The sequence below is a fragment of the Thalia democratica genome, chromosome 6, assembly GCF_965202585.1.
Source record: "Thalia democratica chromosome 6, ktThaDemo2.hap1.1, whole genome shotgun sequence".
NCBI lineage: Eukaryota > Metazoa > Chordata > Thaliacea > Salpida > Salpidae > Thalia > Thalia democratica.
Window position 1 is genome coordinate 33467295 of NC_139170.1, and position 23841 is coordinate 33491135.

Consider the following 23841-nt stretch of genomic DNA (forward strand, 5'->3'; position numbering starts at 1 on the left):
CCAATTAATGGAAGTGATCAGGAAATTTGCCTAAAAGGCATAAAATTACTGCCCATTTTCAATAATGAGTAAAGGTTTAATTTTTAGGGTAGTCAAAAAAGGACTCGTAACAAAACTAATCCTTGTTTTCGATCCAAAGTTTACAAAATGAAAATCTGTAGCAAAAATGCGGGAAGACAAATTCAACTCTGGCTGCTCGGTTTTCACAGGAAAAATTGTATTTTTGCGACAACAACCAATCAGGAGACACGGTAGAAGTTTGTTCCACCAATAAGCGGTCACCAATTCTCCACACACGCCGGAAGGAGGAAGCTGCTACGCCTTGGTGGCCGTAAGTGATAAGCAACAATGTAAACTGCGTTCAATCACTTCACCAACCAGTTTATCATAAAACTGCCGCAAACTGTTAATGACCACCTTTTGAATCAGCATAGGAAGTAACGTTTACATTTTCAACTGCAAAACTAAAAAACCTGCCGTCTTTGGTATGGATAGAAAAAAATGGCTGCAGGTGGAACCATTAGGCGCTAAAAGTTATTTCAATTTTTTTTTCTTCAAGCTAGCATTGTAGAAATATATAAAATAATAATTAGTTAGATGTTTTTAAAACTTAGTTTAAAGATGATAAAAAATAGTTTTCAACTAAAATTGAAAGTAATGTTTTTAAACAATTATAATTTTGTTTTATGTAATTTAAATTTAGCCTATTTTATTTTTCAAATATAGACTTCACTTCAAGATTTTCTTTCAATTTTTTATTGGTCATGATAACTTTTTAAACTATTGTCGATAATATTTCATATTATTTAAACATTTTATTATTTTCTTAATTTCAATAAAGTAGCAAAAATTGTTGGGCCGGTCGTTTTCACTCTGCAACTCCTTAACTTCAATTAAAACGTCAGTAATATAAATGACTTATTGTTGTGTAAGTAAGAACAATAAATAAAGTGCGATCATTGCAAATACTAAAGATGAATTACTCAAATTTAAAATTTTTGAAGTTTGAATATACAAATTAGCTAGGATAAATTAACTTAGGCAGAAATTGCTGCAGTTTTTTATAGAGTTGTTAAAGTTGCAACTAGTTGTATACGTGTTCGTACCTTTATAAACGCACTAATTTTGATTTGGGCCGCACAGGTTTCAACTAGCCTGAAGTCCACTGACAAAAAATGAACTTTTCTTTTAACATGTGTTAGAATTAAGAAAAAACATTATGATGCTAGATGAGTTAGGTTTGGCAAAATAATTTAATTAATGTTTTTTTACCAAAATCTTAAGAAAGTCAATATTTAATACTAATATTTACATTTAAAAAATAAAAACTAAACGTGTTTTACTTTATTTTCTTTAATCATATATTTAAAACTATTTCTTAGATTTTTCTATTGTTAGGGTACAACTATCAAAACTATTTTTACCTTTGTAGACAATCACTTATAAAAAACAAGCACGCAACAAATAAAATTTATTTTTGTTATACAATTATCAATTCTACAAGTGTAACACACAAGAAATTCCTTTATAGCTTGTTGACGTCAATTGCAGCAGGAATTCTCAGGTAAACTAAACGTCCTTTCTTGTATTCCTCTATACTTTCAATCAGTTCAGGCTGAAAAATATTGAAATTCACTTAAAAAAAAAAAGTAAATTAACAATTTTTTAAAAGTACCACTATACTTATAAACCAAATTTTAAGATACATTTGTTAATTAAATAAAAAAAGTACATGTTACAATCCTAAAGTTGTGATTTATATATGTAAACAATTTATTACAAGATTTACTCAAATAATTTTGTTGATACAGCATATCCTTGATAATAATGTTTAAAAGTACTATATTAAAATGTTAAACTATCAAAAAAATACTTAAGTGTTATCATTTAGCAAAAAAAATTGAATAGGTATACTATATTAAAAAAAAAAAACAATTACTAATAACTGTTATACTAGTATTACATGTGTTGTAATTGAGGGTAAACATTTTATTTAAAAAAATAATAGTTAATATTAATTAGTATTATAGTATTACCTGTGTTGTAATTGAAGGAGTAACATTGAAGGAACTGTCGATGTTTGAAATATCGCCGGGAGCGAATCCACCTAATTCGGCAAATTAGTTTAATAATTACATAAAACTAATAAAAATAGTTGAAGTCAGAACAAATTTAAAACTTTTGATATTTTCATTCTTGGTAAACGTTTATAAATAAATGATAGAGTACTTTTTATAAAATTGCTTACTAAACTTAATAAAGGTAATCTATAACTTTTTTTGAAATCAAAGAAACAAATAAAAAAGTATTATATTTGAAATATATACAGGGTATCGAATTAAAAGTGAAGGAACCAGAGATAAAGTTATGAACTTACAAATTGAACAAGTCCAATACTTAAAAAAAACATAACAAAGTTTACTTGTTTTGAGGTTATAACGGACAGTGTAACTTAAGTTTGCAAAATTCATGGTTCAGACATAAATATAAAAATACTTATAGGACATACACAACTTAGATGGATGAAACATAATTAGCATTGCATTTGAAGTTTACATACACTTTGATTGCTACATAAACATAATATGTGCAAAAAAAAGCCACCTAAAAATTTATAAAACTTTATCACTTAATTACATTAGTCTACAACAAGCATCACTCCAATTTATTTGTTTAATGTTGTGTTATCTAACAATAATAAGAGTGAAAGTTAAAAAAAATTCTTGAAATAAGTAGGCTGGGTAAACTTTTTTCCCCTTAATTAGGTTTATTTAATAAACAATTTTAGTATAAACATGATCAATATTAACAGAAAGTCTTTATTTATATAAAATAAGTAAGTAGTGTATGTAGCTTTTAAAGGTACAAGGAAGTAGCAGATAAATCAAAAAACCTTTTTTGTCGAATATGAACATAAATATATATACGTAACAAGTACTTCCATAAAAATACATATGTTAAAAGAATACTCAAGACTTTTAATAAATTTTCAACAAACATAAATTGTTTGTTAATGAAAACTTTTGTTTTGTGGGATATTTTTCAATAGTCATTTGTAAACTTTAATATCTTTTAATGTTTTTGTGTGTAAGTAATAAAAAAAAAAAATCTCAGGTACGCTCAGCTGGTTGAGTACGCACTATTGTACTGTATTCAAACCTACCTAGTCAAAAAATTGCTGTATTTATATATAGTTTTTTGTGTCTATGTAATTGAAAATAAATAAAAATGTTCCGAATACGAACTATTTACTATTTCTAAATACTAGTCTTTTTGACACAAAAATAAAACTCACAATCGTCCAAATTCTTTCCTAGCACATATACTGCAAGCTTAGCGCGATTTGGAGCATCGACTTTTACGTATTTTCTGTAAAAGTTTATGACGTCATCTACTGTTACCTTTTCCAAGTAAGCTGCTTCTCTTTTAGCTGTGCGAGTTTAAAAAATGTGCATTAAAGTAAACGCTTTAGTCAAAGTTTCGGTTGTAAATAAAAAAGTATTTTTTTATTCAAAGTCAAGCAGATTTCAAAAAACCTTAACACTATTTAAATTTTTTATACTGTAAAACATTAACTTTAATAAACAGAAAAAAATCATTTGTAACTGAAAAAAATAACTAACATCTGCCAAAGTCATATTGTTTTTCCTCTATTTCATGCCAATAATCATTATGTTCTTGGTACAAATATCTTGGTTTTCCAATCATATTTGTTTTCAAGGACTCGACAACTTCAATAAAATCGTTTGTACTCAAATCTTTTATAATTTTCTAAAATAGCGAAGATGTTGTTTGAGCATTATCTTAATTATAAGAAAATACTATACCAAGGTGTAATAAAATATAAATAGTGTAAAATTAAGTTTTACATAAATTACTTACTATTATATATCTAAACTTTGTGAAAACAAATAAAAAGATCTCAACTTCTAGGGGAGACTTTTTTCAAGACTTTATTATGCAGACTTAGTTATATAATTACTGACAAGGACTTTGAACGAAACTTAGTTTGCATCATAAAGTCTTAAAAGAGTAAAAATTTAGAAAAACTTACTCCAATTGTGTGGATAAAAGCTTCAACTCTTCCGTCAAGAAAATCAGGTGACTTGGTTGATTGAACCACAAACTTGATACTCATGCAACTTTCACCTTTTAAACAATAAACACTGACCTCATATCCAAGTTGTTCCCTTTATAAAATATTTAAATACACAAATAAGTAAAACAAGGTCAAATAAAACTACTAAATAACTTAATACCAAAATATTTATCGCAAAATACTAGTAAAAACTATTTTTTCAACTGTGCACACTTACCTTACAATTTCAAGATTTTACGATAAACTAATTTGAAAAACCAAAAAAACTTCGTATTAAATAAATACTGTATAAAAAAAAAAAAAATATTAGAACATTTAGAAGTAATGGAGTTTAATTATATGCAACTGGGTGCACGACTAATCAATTTTGGAAATTTCAAATTACGTTAGTTCAAAATTTTTAAAAAAAAGAGGCAATATTTCAAAATATTTAAAAAAAAAGAGTAGCGATTGCAACCTTGTTTATCTACAAATTATATTATTTTATTTTTGCATAGAAAAAAAATTGAGAAATGGCAATTTTTTTTCTTTTGATATTGTAGTTTTTGAATTTTTATTTATTATTTTAAATATTATAAACTCATCAACTAAATCTACAACCGCTTTAAAACTCTTTTTAAATATTAGAGATATAACCTCTAAAACATTTTTCTAAGAATTTTGATATCCGAATTTGAATTATCATGTAACCGTACAAGTTTACAATTTTTTAAGAAAATTTATAATTAAACTTAAACAATCATTTGTACTTTTATTTAAATATGTTTAGAACTTGAGGTGTTAAAAAAGAACAAACTTGGTACGAAGCGTTTGGTAGTAAGAATTTTTAATCAGCTGAACAAAAAGTTTTGACATCACGTTGACCTCATCGGACTGAACGTCAATGTTCAAAGTAACTTCGCAAGCTGAAATATCTCTCACTTCGTGCTTTATCTTGTACACGTAACTTTTACCTTAAGAGTTTTTTGATATTTGTTAAATTTAAATAATATAATTACTTTAGAAAACTTTAAGTAATGGTCGCATGATAACTTTAAGTTATACAATTTTAATAAACAATTTTTTGAACATGTAAAATTTTATTAAAAACAATTTACTTACTTTATAGTCTAAAAACAACAATGTTAAAAACACAATTTTATTAATTTTGTATTAATCATTAAAAAAAATCACAGTAACAGATTTGTGCAAGCAATTTTTATTAGTATGCTACAATACATATAATTACAACGAACTGTCAAAAATAATTTTCTTTTATTGCAGTTTTTAAAACATTCTCATCAGAATGCGTTGAAATTTAAATCTTGGATGTTTTCAACAACAACTATTCATTTAAAAGCCATAAAATTTAAAAGCTTTTTTGACTTTAGAGATTAAAACTTAAAAAAGAATATAACTATATGTTTAAGTACTGTTTCAAAAGTTTTAAATTAAACTAAAAAAATGTAGCTAATTTTCAAACCTACTCCAATGGAAATTTCTTGTCTTTCATAAAAAGTCCCAAGCGCTTTACTACTGCAACTTTCTTTAAACAGGTTTTCTACCGATTCACTAATAGATAATGCATCTGCAGCAATACAAAGTTATTTCTCGAATTGCAATTTTTTAAGTAAAATTAAGTTTTATTGAAATTAATAAGAAAAATAAATAATTTTGATTTATTATTTAATTAATTTACAACCTTTAGCAGTCAGATTACCCATCAATAATGATTCAATGGAAATTTTTGAAAAATATTCACTATCAATAAACATTTGCAGATTTTCAGCATTAACATTCTCCAAAGAATCTATGAGTTCTTGATTCCACCAGTAATTATTAATAAGTAATCCAAAGCTACAAGTCTCAGCTAAGTAGGACGGCTGTTCAGCTTTAAAGTTTTGCAAACTTCTTTCTCTCTGTTAATCAAAATTAATATACTATGCCAAGATTTCTTTTAAATATAACTAAAACTAAAACATAAAAAAAACGTTGTTAAATCTAACTCACTTTTTCTTTAAATATTAGAAAACTCTTTTCGTCAACCTCAAAGTTAACAATTTTGTAGAGAATTTTTTCCAAAAATGATTTTTGTTTCTCACTATACCCAAAAACATTGAGCTGAAAGTTATCAATTGCTTTAAAAGTTTAATTTGATAAAAAAAAATAGTAATGTTTTTATTAATATTTAATCTGAATAAAAACCGAAGGTTATTTTTAATCTAAACAGCTTATAATTATTTATAAAGTTCATGTTATGAAAGCGGAACAGTACACAAACTAAGCTAAATGTTACCACGAAAACCAACAGTGAGTCCTTGAGGATAAGAACACAAACTATAATACAATCCAGCAGTATAAGCATCCCATGCATATTCTATCAGAGAGTCTTTTAACAACTCTGAAAATTCAAAAAAAAAAATTTTTTTAACTCAAAGTTCACTGTAAAAAAATATCTGAAAGTACACAGATTCCAAACTTTTATAGATTAAGATTATAGCTATATTTAAGTTCTTCTTAATAAATTGATTTAATTATAAGTCAGTATAATTTAAAATTCGTAGAGATGTTTTAAATTTGAATATTAATCAAGTTTCAAAAAGATCAATATATTTTTTTCGTTAATTTACTTTAACTAGTTAATACTATCATAATCAAATTAACTCTTAGACATTTATGTTGAAATAATGTTTTACACTTTATAAATAATGACATTTTTAAAACGTTTAACATAGAAACAAATTGTAATAAATTTCAGTTAATATTTGTAAATTTTGCTGCTAAGTAATTTTATTATTAGATAGTTTAAAACATAGTATTACATTAATGTTGTTATATTCATTGTTTAATGAATTAAATAACTAACCAACAAAAATTATATTCATATTTTTGTATTCTGGGGTTTTGTAGCATAGAGGCGACATGATATAAAATTTTAAATTAGACTTAGGTAGATTGAATGTTGAATCTTGCTTAAACCAAGTTCTTGACATACTAGTGTTCTGTAATAAAATCTTTTTTTTTCTTTTTTATGTTGGATAAGTAATAAAAATACTCTTGCTAGCTTAATAGTTTATATTGTTTATAACACGGTTAAATTAGCAAATACTACACTAAAAGATAATCCATAGCAGTTTTTGAGTCACTTTACCACATTTCATATTTACTTTAGTAGCCATAGTTACTCAGATATCAGAAGTTAGTCAAAAAAACCAAAACGACTGTAAGTAAAGAAGTGTGTCAGTAAGAAGTTATTTCAAAGAAGTATCCTAAAGTTTTTTTCTTAAAACTTAAATGGAGTATGACATGCATAATCCGAGTAAAAATATAATGCTTAAGCTCGTTGTAATAACTAAAAACTTTAAAACTTTTTGGAAGACAATTAAAAATAATTAATTATAAATAACAATTATATAATTAAACAGAATTAGCCTGTTTTATCCATAAAAGCTAACTGCAACTAACACTGATCAAGCGTGGGTGCTTATTAAAATCGTCAGAAGGTGACTTTATTTGGAAGTCTGTAGCGATGAGTTCGTTTTTCAATGGAAGGTGATGATCTTGGTGTCTTGGTGCACAACTCAGCTTTTTTATGAAGTCTTCAGGCATCTTAGTGACATTGTACTTGGTCTTATACCACTTTTCAACTGTCTTGCAGTTTTCTTCGAACTTTTTCGCATTTACTGTCAGTCTGGATATTTAAGGTTTGAATTATTTATAAGCTACATATTTTAGTATTATATGAAAACATAATTTTGTTATATCAGACACTTAAATAACAAAATATTAATAATAACCAGTATTTATTAATACTTACTTATACATGAAAATTACTTATACAAAATATCTAACAATTAAAAAAAAATAATAATCTTAATTTTTTACTATCTGGTTATCTTCAAAAAAAGTACTTGAAACTTAAATTTGTAAGTGTTATTTTTTGTATATTGTTTGTTCATAAGGCATTGAGCAACACAATCCTAAAAATAACTAAGTTATATGATATACATTAAAAAGTAAGTTAGTTTTACTGATTAGATTGTATAAAAATGCATTAACGTAGTTAAGAATTTATGAGTTTTGTTAAACTTTACTTAAAAATACACAAATTACTATAAAATGTTTAAAATTGAGAAAAAAAAAATATATAGGGCATAATGTTATAAGTTAAGTATCAAAAAAAACTATTAAAACAAATAAGTTATCCCAAAAACTGTTTGATAGAAAAGTAATTGTTTTAAAATGTTATGCTAAATTCATAATTTCACAACTTTAATAAAAAATTCAAAAAAATCAATGTTATAATTTTTGATTGATTTTTAACTATATTCAGTTAATTCAACAAAGAAGTAGTCCAAAACATAATTAACAAATGAGGCTAAAAAAGATTTGTAAAACTAAACATACACAACTTGAATTTTACAAGAAACAGAAAATTTAAACAAACCTTAGGTTTTCAGGTACAAGATGAGATGACAAGCTTTTTATATGTTGCGCATCGAATTTGCTCACGAGCAATGGTGCACTTATTACTTCATTTATTGGATAAAATCTCAGGCTAACAGCTATTTTCTTTACTAAATCTTGTGGTCGTTGTTTTTCTGTATATAATAACATAGTACTAAACTTTTTTCAAACATAAAAAAAAAATTTATGACATTATGTTCTACAAAATCACTAAACTTTTAATAAACTTTAACATTAACTACAAATATAAGTAAATATTTCAAAGATATGTATAAACTTTATTAGTTGTTCAATAAATATATTATGCCTATATAAATTGAAATAATTTATCACAATTACATTAAAGTAATGGTCTTTAGTTAAAATTTGTTTCTAAAACTTGTTTTCAGTCTAGTTTTATACATTTATCTTTTAACATAGATTCTTATGATACAACCAATAATTACTTATCTGTACCTTGAAATCTAAAATACAAATCTCCGATATTTTTTATTTCAGCAAAAATTTTCTCATCAGGGTTTGAAGATTGGAGCAATTTTATGTATTGAAAAATAATGTACACAATATCTTCAATTTTATCTAGATGTTTTTTAATTAAGTTTGTTGTAACTGATGACGTATATATCATTATTAATAAAGTAATAATAGCTTGTAAAGTTATTAAAACATATAATAAATAATTTTTTATGAGTTGCTTTTTTATTATTAGTAGTTGTAATTATCTATTTCACGTTAAATTCATACTGAAATAAATAGTTTTGACTTTCTCTACCACTAAATAATACATCTTATCTACGGTGTTATTTGTATTAAGTAAAAAAACAAACTTACATTAGAAAAGTAAAACATAACTTACCTGTTCCGTCTTCAGTTAGATCACAATAAATTTCAAAAAATCCGAAACCATTGTTTTCATTGATTTCGTAGGCACCTAGGTTATTAACATATCCTAGCTTTTTCAAAGATGACAACAAAGACCCTTTTCCTTGATTTCCAATCAAATAAGAAACATACAAACCAGGCTGTTACGTAAAAAAACAAAATTTACAAATAGACAAAAGTTACTTGATCGCAAAAACTTAAAAACTTACTTTTGTTGCATAATGTTTTTTGAAATCTGGTATTGGAAACCTGAGTTTCAAACTTCTATAATCTTTCACGGGAACAACGTCAACGCGAAGTTTGAGATGCTCGTTAAGATAAGGTCCTTCACCGTAGTGAGGCACCTCTACTTCTTTGTTCACAATTCCGCTGAATTGTTCAACTACAATGCGTTTTAATTCTTCCACCGATTGACTGCCGAGCACAGAGAGCGTCATGATGTTTGAAGAATAGTATTTTGCGTGAAATTTCAACAGCTCATCACGGACGTTGATTCCTTTTTTAAGCGGATTCTCCATGAGAGTATTGCGATCTCCTTCATAAAAAAGTTTTGTTTTAAATAGCCACCTCAATTTTTCTGTTAATACTTTTATACTGTTTTTAACATAGGAAGTTTAGTTTTGACGTACTTACCGACGTTAAATTTAGAAAAATCATGGTTCTGATTGCACGTTGCTCTTTCGACCATTAAATTTCTCCAGCTGTCAGTCATCGTGTACTTTTCGTTTTCCGAATTAACCGCATTCACTTCTCTGGACGTCATGTCTTCGTTGAAAGTTGGACATATGAAAAATTGCGCAAATCTGTTTTTTTTTTAATTGTAAAAACGTTCAGTTTACAGGGCTTAATTTTTTTTTATATTTAAATACTTACTGATCCAAAATTTCTTCAAGCTTTTCATGGTTTATAACAAAATAATATTTTGTATGCTCTTCTGATGTGGAAGCATTGTTGTAGCCCCCATTTTGTTTAATAAACTGTTGAAGAAAAATTTTTAATTCATTTTAATATCTGATACATCAAGTTTTTTTTTTGTTAATTTAATTCTGTGTTTTAATGAAAGTTTTCCTTATAAATTTAATTTGGTTGTTTACAAAATATTTTTTAAATTTTGTAGTCAGATAAAAAAAATATTTTTTTGTTAGTAAACCTTGTTTAATTTTTGATTAACCAAGATCATTATCTTTTCTTAAATACGGTAGATCACTGCAAAACTTCTAAAAATTTCTTAGTAAGGCGAAAATAAGTTACAAGTATATTTAATTTTTCAAAATTTTTTAAACTTTAAATTCTTTAAATTAAAATAGTTTTTTATTATTACTATCATAATCTTATTAGTTAAATATATATAACCGTTATTTTTATTCTTTATTTTAAATATATTACGTTTTAAGATAAAACTTTTTATAATCTTTTCATGAATTTGAAATGTCATGTAACCACTAACCAGTTAACATCTATTTGATTTGTATACTTTTTTTGTATACTGTTAATAACTTTTATATTAAGATTTTACCTTTATTTTTAAAAATGTTTTAATAGTAAGTATTTTATTTTGATGAAAATAAAAACTTAACCATAGAATTTATTTTGTTTTAATCCAGTTAGTGTTAATTTTTTTTTTATTAACAAAAATATCAAGTCATGTTTATAATATTTAAAGAGATGATAAATTAGTTTCATACTTTATCAAATAATCCTTCTTCTGGATATTTTTCAGTTCCCAAAAACAGCATATGTTCACAGAAATGCGCCAGTCCCGGTAATTCAACTGGGTCCTTAAATGATCCTGTTCGTTTGTTTAATTGTAAAAGCAAAACTTTATTGTATTTGTTTTGTATAGGATTTTATGAAGTTTTAGTTTATAAGTTTTGATATGTGTTACAATGTCAGATAAAGTGAAACTAATTTTTCTTTTTCTAATTGTTGAAATGTTAAGACTCTAGTATTAAAAGTGTTTGATTAGTTAGTCAAAGTCTGATTAAAATATTTATCTATTGAACTTAAACCGCATTAACCTATTGTCTGTAATTTTTTTTACACTAAGTAAATGATAAAAACAACAGACCTACGTGTACATCCATGCAAGCAGCTGCTTTTTCTGTGGTCGGGTCGCTTATCACCACAACTTTGAGTTTATTGCTGAGCTGAAAGCCAAGGTAAACGCGATCGTCTGACGGGGACTTAATGATATCATCATGGACTGACAAGATGCTGTAAAGTTTACGTACATATTGGTTTTATGCCTTTGAAAATAAATAAAATTTCGACAATAAATTGGTTCTAATAAATACATTGTTGCTAGTAATTGTTTTTAATTTTTACCAACCTTGAGTTTTTTTCGTTTGGTCCACTAGTAATTTTGAGTTTCATTTCAGTTTCTTTAGCTAAAACCGAGTCTGGATTTTGAGCCATTGTCATTTAGGTAACTTTCAACAATTAAAATGCAAGCCTTTAATAAATAAAGTAGAAATTAAAAATGAATTTTAATCTTTAAAATTAGTTAAACTATGTAAAAGTATTTTGAAAAATATTAAACACCGTTCTAAAAAACCTGAGAGATTTTACATTGTTTAGTCTACTATGTTAACAAACTAGCATTACTTTTGAGAGGATATTACAACCTTTTAAAATATAAAAAACTTAAAAGTTAATTTGGTTTTTTTTTATTAAAATGCAATTAATTACGTAGAAATAAAGTTTAAGAGAACTTAAATTTTTCTTATTTAGTAGTCATTAAAGTATAAAGAAAAACTGTTTTTTATTATGTTTCATAGTCTAAAAGTTCTAAAATAAGTCTTTAAAAAGCAGGGAAAATTACTTTTTTTAAAGTTATAAAAAATAATTGACCATGAGTTTGCCTGAAATTTTCAGATATTTAAGTTTTTTTAATTAAACTGAAATTTTCCTGAGTAAGCCTGGTTAGTATAACTGTCTAGCACCTTAATTTAAACTAATAAAAAAACTAGTTTAATTTTGCAGTCAAAATGAATTATTACAACCTACTTTTTTACATACTGATTCAAAATTCATAAACTTTTAGGATCAAAAAAAGTTTCAATATAACAGAGTAGGAAAAAATTGTTTAAACTTTGTTAAGTTTTCTGAATTTGGTCCAGGTTTTTAACAACAAAGTTTTTTCGTTAATTTGTAGTATAAAAGTAAGTTAAAGTAAGAAAAACTGTCTTAATTAGTATAACAACATTGATAAGATACAGTTAAGCTACTTTAAATGTGTTTTCAAGTTAAAAAAAAACTTGAACGATACCAAAACATTTATATATTTATGTTATACATTTTGTATCTAATTGAAATTTATTTGCTTTACAGAGAAAAATATTTAGAATTATAGGGTTTGCTTGGTTTTTAAGCGACTTTGGTTCAAACTTCCAGGTTTTTATTTTGGCTTCCCTAATTTGTCAATTTCCAGGCTTTTTGCAAACCTGAAATAATAACTAAATTTTTAATTATCAATTTAATTTCTCTGATTTTCAATACAGACCTATTTTTATTTCTTAGGTAAACAAAAAAGTTTACGAAACTTGATTAAAAATATTACAACAAGAAAATAAACCAATTAATTTGTTTGGAAAATGTTGGTTAGATCAATTTACTAAATTTATAATAATAAACTTGTATTTATTTTTATAGCTATCAAAGTTAAAGGTTAAGGAATACCCCGTGAGTTTTAAAACTATTTAGAATTTGTCTAATATTTGTGTTAAAAAACTAACATACTTTTATTTCGAAACTTTCAATTAGTTATTTACAACAAACTAAATACATTACCAATTTCCATTAATAAAAAACAAAGATGTATAAGTACATAGCTATATTCAATGTTAAAGTTTAAAATATCTTGTCTCTTAACAACTTTTTTTATACCGATTAGAATTGGAAATATATAAAGTTAGTTGAAAGTTGTGTCTTGTTTAACTCCTTGTATAATTAATAGTCAGTAATAAATTCATAAATTTTACTACTTTTATGATAATGGAAAAAGTTAACAAAAAAAAAGGCGAAAGTTTAAGTTTTTCAAAAATTTAAAACTAGTCTGAATTGGTCGTGCATGTAGCATTCGTGTTAAAATTTGAATAATTTATTTAAAACTTATGTTTACTATAAGATTCAAATTTGTTAAATCATAGTCAGGTAAAATTTTATGAATATATTTGTTAATGTTATGACATATCTATACTTGCTATAAAGTCAAAATAACATCTAAACTTCAATCAGTTACTTTTGCATGAGAGTAAAAAATATTAAGAAAGTTAAAATCAAATTTTGATCTTATATTACTTGAATAAAATAAATATCTAAAACAATAATTTTTGTAATATTAGTTGAAAATTTTAAACAATATTAGGAAAAATATCTATAAGTAAAATAAGTAAAGTAAATTAAAAAGTTAGCAACAGCTTAAAAATTTTATTAATATTTTTAATATTCTTAAAATTGTATTCATGTTTACTTTTTACAACAAGTTATACAAGACACACAATTTCAAAAACACTAAATATATTTCGAGCAATTATCATCAGTAGAGTACAAAGCTAACAAGTAATAAGATTTAAAAACATATATAGTAACCAAGTAATCAATTATCATAAAGTATTTTTTAACTAAAAGTAAACCTATTGTAACAAATACAAAAGAAACATACGTATGATAGTTATAAATGTTTAAACATGGTTGCTAGATAGACAATTAGTTTAACTCAGGCAAATTTTCAAAGTCACAGACTGATTCAAATTCTGGGTAGTTTAGATATTTTATACTATTTTGTATATTTCAGGTTGATTGACATTTATTTAATTTATTTGAAAATTTATGTAAAATTTTAGAATTTTTAAAACAGACGAACAGTTTTTAATATATAAAAAATTAAATGAACATGAATTAAAACAGTTTATATATGTTGATATATTGTATCTAGTTTGGGATCAAGTTTTTTTTGTTTATATTTCAGTTGTTTATATGTTATTAATTACTTTAATTATTCTAATTTATAGGGTAAGTGTTCAAATGTTTCTAAGAAAATTCCTGTGATTTTAGTTTGAATTTATAAAGGACTTTTTTTCCTTAAACTTACTATTTTAAGGCTTTGGAGTTTATAAATTTTGTAAGTGGTTCAAAATTGTTAAATTAAAAATGTTCCAGGTGGTAAAATATGATCAACAAAAATACGGCAAAAGCCTTGACTTTCTAATGCCGTCAGACAAGCTTAAGTTATTTTCTGTATGGTTATCTTATTAGTATGAGTCCTAATAAGGACCAAAGTGACTTCAGTCTACTGAAGGATTGTGGTCTGATGATTAAGTTTGTATGTCCAACCACTTTGTTAAACCATATTGTAAAAATGTTAAATACAGGGTTGCCACTCGTTTTTTTTATAGTTTTTTCCAGGTTTTTCAAATTTCTTCTAGGTTTTTAAAATTACACATTTTCGCGTTAAATTTAATGTAAGAAACAGTGTAAAAAATATAAAAACATTAAAAAAATACGGTAAACCTACTACAAACATGTTTTTAAATAATAAAAAAATTGATGAAGACAATTTTTTTCAAATTATATTTTAGACTTTTGAAGTCAAATCAAAATTTTACTACTAAACATGTGAAAATTGTTAAAATTCCTGGTTTTTCAAGCTTTTTGAAAGTTTTTTGTTAAAAATTCCAGGTTTTTTTCAAAATTTCTCAAATTCCAGGTTTTTCCAGGTAAAGTGGTAACCCTGTAAATAATATAGACTAATCAGCCCGCGTTGAAAAAATTAACTAGCCTTTAATTGAAATGTTAGCAACAATAAAATACTTTATACCAAGTTAGGTATAATATGTAAAAATATATAAAATTGACTAATTCAATTTGATTTAATTTATTTTAGAAAAAAGCCTTAAATTAACATGAAACCTCATAAAAGTCAAAGAAGCATTAATCAATCTGAATTATCCAAAATATTATGAAACATCTATACTACCCTGAGTTGTATAACTTAAAAGATCTAAAATTAGCCTGAATTAAAATAATTATCTATCTAGCAACCCTGTTTAAATATTTATAACTGTCATACCATTTGTATTTTTTTATATATTAAATACAAACATTTTAATTTTAGTAAAAAAAGTGAACTCTTACATACTTACTTTAATCTAAAATAAATACAACTTTTAGCATATAAAAAAAAGAAATTTTTTAAGCTGTTTTCAACTATTAAGTGAACTTAGCTTCTTTTTTTTCAGAGATAGTTAAAAAAATAAAACTAGTCTATACAAGATATATTATTTTAAACGAAAAAAAAATTATGTTATTCTTATTTATGTCAATACTGATATACTTATGAAAAATTGATTTTAAATTTTTTAGTCATCAATGTATAAACTTACACCTTGAATTTTAAAACTATTCAGAGTCAGTTAAAATTATTAAAAATTATAAACTTACATGATTTAATTTCAAACTTTTTTTTAAAGTTATGTTTAAAGAAAGAAATTATTTTGTAAGGTATGGATATTAGTACACTTAGTTAATTGGTATTTCTCATCATTTAAAATTCTACTTTATTTAATGATCATCTTACGATAATTATGTGCTATTTTAGAGTATTTTATATTAATCAGACAAGTTTGAACAATGTTCCTACTATAGAAACAATCACAAAACACTATAAAAAAAAGCTCAATTTAAAAAAAAAAAATTTTTTATTAACAATTTGGAATATTATGACTAATATATAATTTAAAGTGAAAAATACTTCATCAAATTGTTATAAAATTTTCAAAAAACTCTTTAACAATTAAATATTGGTCTAAGATAATACTTATATTTAAACCATAAAAGTACACTTACACATTTACATGCAGTTAAGGTATAATATATGTGTCTAAGTCTTAGTTTTTAGGTCTTTTTACCAATATAAAAAATAACTGTAATTGAAAAGAGTTATCCTACCTTACGCTTGACTGCACAAGACTTAAACTTCAATAAGTGGTTGTTTGATAAATAACTCCATATATGGTTATTTTTTTACTGAATATAGATATTCAAGTTTGAAATAAAACAACAAATAAAAAACAATAGTTTCTTAACAATTTTAAGGTATGTATGCAAATAAAAGTAGAAAAAGACTGTAAAACTAACTGTGTTTCAACACCACTATGGTTATTGGTTAGTAGTTATGTATAGCTTAAATTTAAGTTTGTAATAAATTTTGCTTCATTTCAATCAGATATAAGCACGCTTTTAATAATGTAACTTATTTCTCATTAGTATTTCTTTGAACATTGTCCAATTCGCTTGTTTATAAGTTTACTACAAAGTTTCTATTCAATTCACAAAGTTTATAAGTTCCTTAAGCTTTTTTTCAAACATAAATTAATTCTCAAGAATTTTCAAATTCAATTAAAACTTGTCATTTATCTAAAAACTTATATTTTCAATTTATAAAAAACATCATTAAGAAACCTTAGTTCAGAACAATCTAGGTGTTTTTTATTTTTGAGTGTAGAGATTGTAACTTAACCATTATTTTTTATAAATTAAGGTGTTTAATAGTATATCAAGAGATAATATAAAGTAGGCTATAGCTGTTTTTAGTCAAAACTACATCCACTAAAGTTTTAATAGCAAAATAAGTTGTGTAAATTTAGCCTATAGATAAGTAAAGTAAAATTTATGTACAACCAAGGATTTCGACAAAACAGTTTCTCAAAGAAAACCTTAATAGATTAAAAATATTGGTTATCAGATAAACTGACAAGTTTTAAGCGATATTAAAAATTTCATCAGCTTTATCTTATGGTTGAAAAACAAAGTAAATAGTCAAAATGACTAGATCAGTTTAAAGTAAACTTATAATCAAAATAATTTTTAAGTGTTAAAATAAATATTAATACAAAAATATTTTCATTATTAAAAGTGTGCATATATCTGATTAGAATAAAGCAAATTTGTCACAAACATAAATTTAAGTTTAACTATTACTAGTTAATAACCATAGTAGGGTTGTAACACAATAAGTTTTACGCAGGCTGAGTTAACCTTTTTCTTTGCATACATACCTTAAAATTGCAATGAAACTTGTGTTTTTTATTTGTTGTTTCATTAGAGCTTTGAATATCTATAGTCAATGAACAAAATAACCATATATTTACTTATTTATCAAACAACAACTTATTAAAGTTGAAGTGTAGCGTTAAGTCAAGCATTAAATTAACTAAATCTTTTCAGTTACAGTTGTTATCATAATTATTGGTAATAAGACCTAGAGACTTAGATAAGACATATATTGTATAGTTATAAATGATGCAAATCTATTAGTGTAATCTTATGGTTTTAATATAAGGATTACAATTTTACCAATATTAAATAGTCTTAAGAGTTCTTTGAACAATTTATAAATAATTATGTAGATTAAAATTTTAAAGTACTTTTCACTTAAACCTAAAATATTTTTAAGATTTTCTTATTTAAAATTATTTATAAAATAACTTATATTTTTAAAATAGAGCTTTTTTTTTAAAGTTTTTAGTGATTCTTTTTTTAATATATATATATATATATATATATATATTGTTATTAATGTCTTGTGTGATTTATATAAAACAGTCTAAAAAAGCTATGTTATTTATAAGATAATAATTAATTGAGGTAGAATTTAATTATGATGATAAGTACCAATAAATAAAGTGTACCAATATACATACCTTTCAAAATAACTTTTATTTGTCGAAATATAACTTCAAAGAAAAGTATGAAAACAAAAGTATATTAGTTTAAAATACATAATAATTTGGACTAACTGTGATTGGTTTTAAAATTCAAGGGGTAAGTTTATACGTCTTAAAATTGATGACTTGAAAATTTAAAATCAACTTCTAACCAATTATATAAATTTTTGACATAAAAATACAGAAACATTTTTTCTATTATAAAAGTGAAAATCCTGTAAAGGTTAGTAATCTTTTCTATCTACTTACAGAAAAAAATTGGTCTATATTAAATAGTTAACTTAATAGTTAAAAAAAAGCTACACAACTTAATTCATTTCTTTAAATATACTACAAATTTTATTTATGTTAAACAAAAAGTTATCTAAAAGTCAACTTTTTAACTAAATTTAAATTAGCCGCGTTTAATTTTTAAAAAATATATACATATGATAGGCATAAATATGTAAACTGGGTTGTTAAATAGACAATTAGTTAAGTCAGAAAAATTTTAAGGTTTTAAAAATAACAGACTGATTCAAATTCAGGGTATGCAAAGAAAAAGGTTAACTCAGCCTGCGTAAAACTTATTGTGTTACAACCCTACTATGGTTATTAACTAGTAATAGTTAAGCTTAAATTTATGTTTGTGATAAATTTTGCTTCATTCCAATCAGATATATGCACGCTTTTAAAAATGAAACTATTTTTGTATTAATATTTATTTCAAAACTTAAAAATGAAATTATTTTTGTATTAATATTTATTTCAAAAGTAAAAATTAATTTGCTTATTGATAAGTTTATCTAAGTTTATCTTATAACCAATATTTTTAATCTATTAAGGTTTTCTTTGAGAAACTGTTTTGTCGAAATCCTTGGTTGTACATAAATTTTACTTTACTTATCTATAGTCTAAATTTACACAACTTATTTTGCTATTAAAACTTTAGTGGATGTAGTTTTGACTAAAAACAGCTATAGCCTACTTTATATTATCTTTTGATATACTATTTAACACCTTAATTTATAAAAAATAATGGTTAAGTTTCAATCTCTACATTCAAAATTAAAAAAACACCTAGATTGTTCTGAACAAAGGTTTCTTAATGATATTTTTAATAAATTGAAAATATAAGTTTTTAGATAAATGACAAGTTTTAAATTGAGTTTGAAAATTCTTGAGAGTTAATTTATGTTTGAAAAAAAAAGCTTAAGAAACTTATAAACTTTGTGAATTGAATAGAAACTTTGTAGTAAACTTATAAACAAGTGAATTGGACAATGTTCAAAGAAATACTAATGAGAAATAAGTTACATTATTAAAAGCGTGCTTATATCTGATTGAAATGAAGAAAAATTTATTACAAACATAAATTTAAGCTAATACATAACAACTAACCAATAACCATAGTAGTGTTGAAACACAGTTAGTTTTACAGTCTTTTTTTAATTTTGTTTGCATACATACCTTAAAATTGTTAAGAAACTATTTTTTTTTATTTGTTGTTTTATTTCAAACTTGAATATCTATATTCAGTAAAAAAATAACCATATATGGAGTTATTTATCAAACAACCACTTATTGAAGTTTAAGTCTTGTGCAGTCAAGCGTAAGGTAGGATAACTCTTTTCAATTACAGTTATTTTTTTTATTGGTAATAAGACCTAGAAACTGAGACTTAGACACATATATTATACCTTAACTGCATGTAAATGTATAAGTGTATTTTTATGGTTTAAATATAAGTATTATCTTAGACCAATATTTAATTGTTAAAGAGTTTTTTGAAAGTTTTATAACAATTTGATGAAGTATTTTTCACTTTAAATTTTATATTAGTCATAATATTCCAAATTGTTAATAAAAAAAACTTTTTTTTTAATAGAGCTTTTTGTTATAGTGTTTTGTGATTGTTTCTATAGTAGGAACATTGTTCAAACTTGTCTGATTAATATAAAATACTCTAAAATAGCACATAATTATCGTAAGATGATCATTAAATAAAGTAGAATTTTAATAAGATGAGAAATACCAATTAACTAAGTGTACTAATATCCATACCTTACAAAATAATTTCTTTCTTTTAACATAACTTTAAAAAAAAGTTTGAAATTAAATCATGTAAGTTTATAATTTTTAATAATTTTAACTGACTCTGAATAGTTTTAAAATTCAAAGTGTAAGTTTATACACTGATGACTAAAAAATTTAAAATCAATTCTTGATAAGTATATCAGTATTGACATGAAAAAAATAACATAATTTTTTTTGGTTTAAAATAATATATCTTGTATAGACTAGTTTTATTTTTTTAACTATCTCTGAAAAAAAAGAAGCTAAGTTCACTTAATAGTTGAAAAAAGCTTAAAAAAATTTTTTTTTTTATATGCTAAAAGTTGTATTTATTTTAGATTAAAGTAAGTATGTAAGAGTTCACTTTTTTTACTAAAATTAAAATGTTTGTATTTAATATATAAAAAAATACAAATGGTATGACAGTTATAAATATTTAAACAGGGTTGCTAGATAGATAATTATTTTAATTCAGGCTAATTTTAGATCTTTTAAGTTATAAAACTCAGGGTAGTCTAGATGTTTCATAATATTTTGGATAATTCAGATTGATTAATGCTTCTTTGACTTTTATGAGGTTTCATGTTAATTTAAGGCTTTTTTCTAATATAAATTAAATCAAATTGAATTAATCAATTTTATATATTTTTACATATTATACCTAACTTGGTATCAAGTATTTTATTGTTGCTAACATTTCAATTAAAGGTTAGTTAATTTTTTCAACGCGGGCTGATTAGTCTAAATTATTTACAGGGTTGCCACTTTACCTGGAAAAACCTGGAATTTGAGAAATTTTGAAAAAAATCTGGAATTTTTAACAAAAAAAATTGAAAAAGCTGGAAAAACCAGGAATTTTAACAATTTTCACATGTTTAGTAGTAAAATTTTGATTTGACTTCAAAAGTCTAAAATATAATTTGAAAAGAATTGTCATCATCAATTTTTTTTATTTTTTAAAAACATGTTTGTAGTAGGTTTACCGTATATTTTTAATGTTTTTATATTTTTTACACTGTTTCTTACATTAAACTTAATGCGAAAATGTGTAATTTTAAAAACCTAGAAGAAATTTGAAAAACCTGGAAAAAACTATAAAAAAAACGAGTGGCAACCCTGTATTTAACATTTTTACAATATGGTTTAACAAAGTGGTTGGACATACAAACTTAATTATCAGACTACAATCCTTCAGTAGACTGAAGTCACTTTGGTCCTTATTAGGACTCATACTAATAAGATAACCATTCAGAAAATAACTTAAGCTTGTCTGACGGCATAAGAAAGTCAAGGCTTTTGCCGTATTTTTGTTGATCATATTTTACCACCTGGAACATTTTTAATTTAACAATTTTGAACCACTTACAAAATTTTTAAATTCCAAAGCCTTAAAATAGTAAGTTTAAGGAAAAAAAGTCCTTTATAAATTCAAACTAAAATCACAGGAATTTTCTTAGAAACATTTGAAAACTTACCCTATAAATTAGAATAATTAAAGTAATTAATAACATATAAACAACTGAAATATAAACAAAAAAACTTGATCCCAAACTAGATACAGTATATCAACATATATAAACTGTTTCAATTCAAGTTCATTTAATTTTTTATATATTAAAAACTGTTCGTCTGTTTTAAAAATTCTAAAATTTTACATAAATTTTCAAATAAATTAAATAAATGTCAATCAACCTGAAATATACAAAATAGTATAAAATATCTAAACTACCCAGAATTTGAATCAGTCTGTGACTTTGAAAATTTGCCTGAGTTAAACTAATTGTCTATCTAGCAACCATGTTTAAACATTTATAACTATCATACGTATGTTTCTTTTGTATTTGTAACAATAGGTTTACTTTTAGTTAAAAAGTACTTTATTATAATTGATTACTTGGTTACTATATATGTTTTTAAATCTTATTACTTGTTAGCTTTGTACTCTACTGAGGAGAATTGCTCGAAATATATTTAGTGTTTTTGAAATTGTTTGTCTTGTATAACTTATTGTAAAAAAGTAAACTTTTAAAAACTAATTGTAATTCAACATGAATACAATTTTAAGAATATTAAAAATATTAATGAAATTTTTAAGCTGTTGCTAACTTTTGAATTTACTTTACTTATAGATATTAATCGTTATATTGTTTAAAATATTCAATTAATATTACAAAAATTATTGTTTTAAATTTTTATTTTATTCAAGTAGTATTAGATCAAAATTTAATTTTAACTTTCTTAATATTTTTTACTCTCGTGCAAAAGTAACTGATTAGAGTTCAGATGTTATTTTAAGTTTATAGTAAGTATAGATATGTCATAATATTAACAAATATATTCATAAAATTTTACCTGACTATGATTTAACAAATCGGAATCTTATAGTAAACATAAGTTTTAAATAAATTATTCAAATTTTAACACGAATGCTACATCCCAATTCAGACTAGTTTTAAATGTTTGAAAAACTTATACTTTTGCCTTTTTTTTTGTTAATTTTTTGCATTAACATAAAATTTGTAAAATTTTATGAATTTATTACTGACTATTAATTATACAAGGAGATAAACAAGACACAACTTTCAACTAACTTAAGATATTTCCAATTCTAATCGGTATAAAAAAAGCTGTTAAGAGACAAAATATTTTAAACTTTAACATTGAATATAGCTATGTACTTTATACAGCTTTGTTTTTTATTAATGGAAATTGGTAATGTATTAAGTTTGTTGCAAATGACTAATTGAAAGTTTCGAAATAAAAGTATGTTAGTTTTTTAACACAAATATTAGACAAATTCTAAATAGTTTTAAAACTCACGGAGTATTCCTTAACCTTTAACTTTGATAGCTATAAAAATTAAAATAAGTTTATTATTATAAATTTAGTAAATTGATGTAACCAATATTTTCTAAACAAATTAATTGGTTTATTTTCTTGTTGTAATATTTTTAATCAAGTTTCGTAAATTTTTTGTTAACCTAAGAAATAAAAATAGGTCTGTATTCAAAATCAGTGAAGTTAAATTGATAATTAAAAATTTAGTTATTATTTCAGGTTTGCAAAAAGCCTGGAAATTGACAAATTAGGGCAGCCAAAATAAAAACCTGGAAGTTTGAACCAAAGTCGCTTAAAAACCAAGCAAACCCTATAACTCTAAATATTTTTCTCTGTAAAGCAAATAAATTTCAATTAGATACAAAATATATAACGTAAATGTATAAATGTTTTGGTATCGTTCAAGTTTTTTTTTTAACTTGAAAACACATTTAAAGTAGCTTAACTGTATCTTATCAATGTTGTTATACTAATTAAGACAGTTTTTCTTACTTTAACTTACTTTTATACTACAAATTAACCAAAAAACTTGGTTGTTAAAAACCTGAACCAGATTCAGAAAACTTAACAAAGTTTAAACAATTTTTTCCAACTCTGTTATATTGAAACTTTTTTTGATCCTAAAAGTTTATGAATTTTGAATCAGTATGTAAAAAAGTAGGTTGTAATAATTCATTTTGACTGCAAAATTAAACTAGTTTTTTTATTAGTTTAAATTAAGGTGCTAGACAGTTATACTAACCAGGCTTACTCAGGAAAATTTCAGTTTAATATAGAAAAACTTAAATATCTAAA

At 24.0% G+C, this 23841-nt stretch overlaps 1 protein-coding gene across 1 annotated transcript; it reads right to left on the reverse strand.

Moving 5' to 3' along the window:
• Positions 1-1525: 1525 nt before the first annotated feature.
• LOC145838999 (insulin-degrading enzyme-like) lies at positions 1526-11842 on the reverse strand. The gene is made up of 17 exons (XM_082946614.1): positions 11757-11842; positions 11496-11641; positions 11113-11216; positions 10301-10404; positions 10061-10230; positions 9637-9962; positions 9402-9567; positions 8526-8679; positions 7534-7769; positions 6388-6479; positions 5781-5997; positions 4896-5052; positions 4055-4190; positions 3624-3771; positions 3296-3430; positions 2037-2107; positions 1526-1615 (listed from the first exon to the last, which is right to left on the reverse strand). Exons 1-17 carry the CDS (start codon positions 11840-11842, stop codon positions 1526-1528), a joined length of 2538 nt encoding a protein of 845 aa, XP_082802740.1.
• Positions 11843-23841: the final 11999 nt, after the last annotated feature.